The 5,559-nt window shown below is 33.8% G+C and overlaps 1 protein-coding gene across 2 annotated transcripts; it reads left to right on the top strand.

Moving 5' to 3' along the window:
- The first annotated feature begins 2,878 nt into the window (after positions 1–2,878).
- On the top strand, positions 2,879–4,620 carry LOC111367966 (homeobox-leucine zipper protein ATHB-13-like). 2 transcript variants are annotated; one of them, XM_022989117.1, is made up of 3 exons: positions 2,879–3,037; positions 3,446–3,822; positions 4,110–4,620. In XM_022989117.1, the coding sequence occupies exons 1-3, from the start codon at positions 2,923–2,925 to the stop codon at positions 4,455–4,457; spliced, it is 840 nt and encodes a 279-aa protein (XP_022844885.1). In that variant the 5' UTR covers positions 2,879–2,922; the 3' UTR covers positions 4,458–4,620. The 2 variants fall into 2 exon arrangements, with proteins under 2 accessions (XP_022844885.1, XP_022844884.1); XM_022989116.1 differs by lacking the exon at positions 2,879–3,037 and adding an exon at positions 3,103–3,248.
- The last annotated feature ends 939 nt before the right edge of the window (positions 4,621–5,559 follow it).

Below are 5,559 nucleotides of genomic sequence, written 5' to 3'. Positions count from 1 at the left end.
AGTGATTCTTCCGAAATTAAAATGAGAATTTTGCCCGTTATCTACAGTACGTGGGTCCCATTGTGGCAGCAATTAAGGGCAAGTAAAATGTGAAATGCCGAAAATGCCTATCTGTCATAACAAAATTTTTGACTGTTAAGGGTAGAAATGTCATTCTGCCGAGAAAATGGTCCAAAATTGCGGCTACATTTCTGACATATTAATTGAAGAAGTGCAGCCTGGGTCCCACTACCTCATCCAACGGTCAAAAAATGCATTTGCTGGGCAGCAACAATCGATACCAGACAGGGCCTAAGAGATTCAAATGTATATATTAGTAAAGAAAATTCATTTGCAACCAAATTCTAAATAGACGTGACCATTGTTTTTCATTCACAGATCAATTAAAATATCATTTTTCATTCTGAGGTGATTGAGGGATCATATCATTGAAGCCGTTTTTATTTCATGATTTTCTCGAAGATCTAGAGAAAATTAGATAAATTATTATTATCATTTTGCTTCAATAATTCAACAAATAAAATTATAATATGAAAGAAAACCATTCTTAGGGATGGCAATAAAACGGGGCCCGTCCCGAATGGGGAAAAAACCCGCCCCGAATGCCTCGCCCTGCCCCATGAAGGAAAAAAAAAGATTAAAAATAATTTTATTTCTAAACAATTCACCCGTTAAAAATCCATTTTGAATTTGTATTTTATTTTTTAATAATAACATAACTTGAAACTTTGAAAATGTAAAAAAATAAAAAATAAAAATAAAATAAAATAAACGGAGCAAAAAGTTGCCCTTTCCCACCCTATCCCGCCCCGTTGCGGGGCGGGGTGGAGACGCCCTATCCCGTTGCCATCACTATTTTAACGTGATTTGAATTTGGAGTTCTCACATTTTCGTAAGCCTTCTACATTCTGCTTTGAATCCAAGCAATAATATTTTTGAGTTATGATCGATATTCATGTCCTCTGTGTATATGTATGTTTTTGTGATTTCAAGAAATTTGTCATATTAGTCATTAACACCATCATTGTCCTATTGAATTGGAAATACCCCGCTTGAACACAGATTTGGGGTTTTTTTTTTTTTTCCTGGTAATTTAAATGACCTTAAAATTTGCTCTTTTGCCGGGGTGGTTATTAGTTATTAATTAATACTTTAAATGAATAATTATTTCATAGTTATTTACCCTTTTCAACGAAGTCAATATATATGTTGTTACTTAGTGAGTTAAATGGAATGGAATTGGATTCTAATAAATAAGTAATTGTCATAATTCATGTGCTAATAGAATGTAATAATTAATTAATAAAAATGGCTCTTTGACTTTTCTTTTGCAAGATTGTTTCTAAAAGAGGATTTGAACATTTGTACAGTGTGAATACAGTACCTTAAATTATAAATGGTTCAAAATCAATTCTATGGAAAATTGGCTTTTATATAGCATTTGTGTTCACCTTAATTCCTAGGATCTATTAGTATTGTTTACTTCATCAATAAAATATATGCATTCATGATTTATGTGTCACCAGAAAGTGAGAATGGAAATCAAGTGTCGACCTTGAAGGTTTTAACTATAGTTAATTCATATAGTTACTCTTGTACACCACTAAATTTATACACGTTGATGTTTCTTCCTAGCTACAAAATTCATATTGATAAACAAAGAATTGAGAATGTTGGAATTCCTAAATAAGTCGTAATGGTTTAGGATCCTTGACGTGTTGATCTTATGGGCAGCTAGGGACATTTCTACTTGTTATTTAAAAATTATATTGTTAAGCATTCCAAGTAAGTAAACCTCACCTATTTTCACACGTATGTCATATGGTTAAATGTATTAATGTGTTATCTTATCTACCATTATGTTAACACGATATTTGATTATTATATTTTATGTCATTAATGCTTGTCATTACATATTTATACACGTGAATGCATCCATAAGCATACATGAAATTTCAAGAAATAAAAGTTTCCAAATGTTAGTGAGTCAAGAAATGTTTTTAGAAATATATATCCTGAATGTTGTTATAAGGTGTAAGTCTATGCTATGAAAGGTGTGAGTGAGAAAGTTGTAAGCTTATGCCATGAAAAGTGTGAAAGGTATCACTGAAAAATGGGCGTGGGAAATGTTCAATGATAATGTTAATATTTACTGCTTTGTGGAACCAATGGTAGGAGTCGACTTGGTTTCAAGTAATAATTCCCACTGCATTTTGATTGGCTATACAATACACCAAGTGAGATCACGGCATCAGTGTTAAGGTCTTAAAGAAATGAAAAAAAGGGAATACATATTGAGGAACACTTTTATTTTTAAGTACTATGCATATCATAAGCATGTACCATATGCATGAGGTTTGCTTATTGAGAGTTAGGTCACTCCACGTTATCCTCCCCATTTTCAGATGATGACGGCATGATGATTCAAGACGACTACTTGTGGTGTGATAGACTCAGTACTAATACATTTAAACATCGACTTCTTTTAGAAATTAAAGTTGACAATTAGTTTTATTGTGTTTTTCTTTAGTGCAAAAGTTTTCTACAAGTTATATTCCTAAATAAGTCAATGATTTTCATTATTTTCAATAAAAATTTAATTGCTTTTGCTTTTATGATTTTCAGAGTAAATTAATGTTGGAAAAATTGGCCGACTTTGGCACGAGTTTTGAGTGCGACCCGATTGTTCAATTTGGAAGATGAAAGCTGATTTGTGTTCTCCTCCGTGAGTACATCGAAATCATATAGTTACTTACCAAAGTTGATGCTCGGGTGAATGAGAAATTGAGGCTCAAAGTGTGCCACTCAAAAGGGAGTTTATGTGGAAAAAATGAACACATATATATATATATATATATATATATATATATATATATAGAGAGAGAGAGAGAGAGAGAGAGAGAGAGAGAGAGAGAGATTCGTATGGCTTTTGTCCCTGCTGCGTCAGAATCCATGTTTCCAAGCCATGAAGATAGCCATCTTGCATCCATCACAAGGGGCGGGTTTTCATCGTCGTGTGATCCTCAAGACTTCCACGGTTATCGTCTCTCCTTTCTATCTCACTCTCTCGTGTGTGTCTATTTGTTGAGAGAGAGAGAGAGAGAGAGAGAGAGAGAGAGAGAGAGAGATTCGTATGGCTTTTGTCCCTGCTGCGTCAGAATCCAGGTTTCCAAGCCATGAAGATAGCCATCTTGCATCCATCACAAGGGGCGGGTTTTCATCGTCGTGTGATCCTCAAGACTTCCACGGTTATCGTCTCTCCTTTCTATCTCACTCTCTCGTGTGTGTCTATTTGTTGAACTGTATCGAGCCTAATCATACTTAATAGTTTTCGTTCGATTGCAAAGTATGTGCATGTTTAGTTCGTTTATTATTGTTTCTTGTAAGTAGGGACTAGAGATTTAGAACCCAAATGTTGAGTTTTTTTCTTGTGGTGGTGGTCTAGGTGTTTCCCAATTCTTGATGAGGAGATCCATGTCGTTTTCGGGGCTCGACCGGAGCGAGGAGGTGCCGATGGATGACGACATGTCGGACGATGGATCACAACTCGGGGAGAAGAAAAAGAGACTGAAGCTAGAACAGGTGAAAGCACTGGAAAAAAGTTTTGAATTAGGTAATAAGCTTGAGCCTGAGAGAAAAATGCACTTGGCTAGGGCTTTAGGATTGCAGCCTAGGCAAATTGCTATATGGTTCCAGAACAGAAGAGCAAGGTGGAAAACTAAGCAATTAGAGAAAGATTATGACATTTTGAAGAGACAATTTCAAGCTCTCAAAGCTGATAATGATAACCTCAAGACTCAGAACAGAAAACTTCAATCTGAGGTTAGGGTTTTTTGTTCTTCCTTATTTTTCTCAAACAATATTAATGCTTGATTAGTAAAGAAATTCGCTACCTTAGGACAGTTATAAATTCATAATCACGATTCACTACTGCTTCACGACCAGGACAAAATTTTCGAATTTCCATAAATTGTTATACTTTCAATTGGAATTAGGCTCGAATTACTCTCTACTCGACCCACTTCTAGCATTGATCACATAGGAAATATCTAGTCAAGAATCCCAATTACATGTTTCTTGATTAATTACTGTTTAATCTGATATTGCAGTTAATGGTTCTGAAAAATAGAGAACCAACTGGACCACCTATTAATCTGAACAAAGAAAATGAGTGTTCTAGGAGCAATGGAAGTGAAAATAGTCGTGACATCAACCTAGTTACAACAAAAACCACCTTAGCTGCTGACGGCAAATTATATTCTCATCCAAGCAACAAACTGATTTTCCCTTCATCAACTGGACCCACAAGTTTAACACAGCTCCTTCAAAGTTCTTCAAGAGGTCCAGATCTTCATCAGGGCCACAAGATTGATCAGACGGCCACTAATGAAGGTATTTGCAACGTGTTCAGCGGCATTGATGAAAACCCAGATTTTTGGGCATGGCCAGAGGAGTAAAAATTTCACGACTTATGATGTTTATTTGTGTTCAAGGGAGGTAAAAAGCCTAAAATGTTACAATTCAGGTTTCTTTTTTCTTTTTTACTTTTCTTTTTAATACTATGATAATTTCTTGTATCATATGATTATGATTAAATAATAAAAGATCCATGTTACTACAGTCTACATGCAAATATAAAATGTGCATCTGAGTCCTAACCTGGCATGGGCCATAATGCACAGAAAAAATAAAAAAGATTCTCTGTTAGCATTTAACTTTTCAGTTGTCCAATTGTTGGTATGGAGTCTACTTTGTTAATTAAAGTACCAAAAAATATATTATTTTTTATAAAATAAAATTAAAAATTTGTTGGAGAGAAGGTTCTGATGATTTTCCTAAGGATCAAGATGTAGATATTCGTTTAAAATGTTGGACATGAAAAACGAATCGAAGCACAAATTCCAAGAGGGTAGAGGCCAAGGAGATGGAAGATAAGAGAAGATGGGAAGAAAAAACAAAAGTACATCGTTGCAATGGAAATGGGTACTCCTTTATAGTTCCCATAAATCATATAAATATTGCCGTCACTTACTACCATAATCATTCTAACATGTAACATTTAGTGATTTGATGAATTAATATGATAGTTTTTTTATTGTATCATGCATCATATCACTAACCGTCACATATATTCCACGTATGACAGCTGCAGTAGTGAACAATTACAAATAGTATTACGCAAGTCATATTCACTAAATGTCAATTTATATTTAATATAGAGAATTGTGTATTAAATATGCTTTTATTAAATGAGAATTGAAAATATTAAGTGACACAGGACGAAAACGTGAATAATGATAAAAATATCTTGTTTGTAACACATGAACGGATGTTTGCTCGAATTTCACTTGAACGGTCATGATAATTATTTGGAATCCACCAATAAACAAGAAAACTAAAATATCTTTTGAATCAAGAAAAAAATGTCAAATTTACAAATTTCTTAACACATATTTAAGGACTCAAAACAAATCCTAATCCAAACGAGATTTTAATTTCTATAGATAAATTCAACTAAACTAGGAACTAAAAAAATACCATTACAACTAAAAAAAAAAA

The sequence above is a fragment of the Olea europaea genome, chromosome 18 (assembly GCF_002742605.1).
Source record: "Olea europaea var. sylvestris chromosome 18, O_europaea_v1, whole genome shotgun sequence".
Taxonomy (NCBI): domain Eukaryota; kingdom Viridiplantae; phylum Streptophyta; class Magnoliopsida; order Lamiales; family Oleaceae; genus Olea; species Olea europaea.
Note: the sequence above shows the minus strand (reverse complement) of the source record. Positions and strands in the feature narration are given on the sequence as shown.

Bases quoted from the DNA above. Each gene is read 5' to 3' on its own strand.
- LOC111367966 (XM_022989117.1), top strand. From the start codon at position 2,923: ATGGCTTTTGTCCCTGCTGCGTCAGAATCCATGTTTCCAAGCCATGAA. The intron at 3,038-3,445 runs GTTATCGTCTCT...GTGGTGGTCTAG, and splicing joins TGATCCTCAAGACTTCCACG to GTGTTTCCCAATTCTTGATG. The intron at 3,823-4,109 runs GTTAGGGTTTTT...CTGATATTGCAG, and splicing joins ACAGAAAACTTCAATCTGAG to TTAATGGTTCTGAAAAATAG.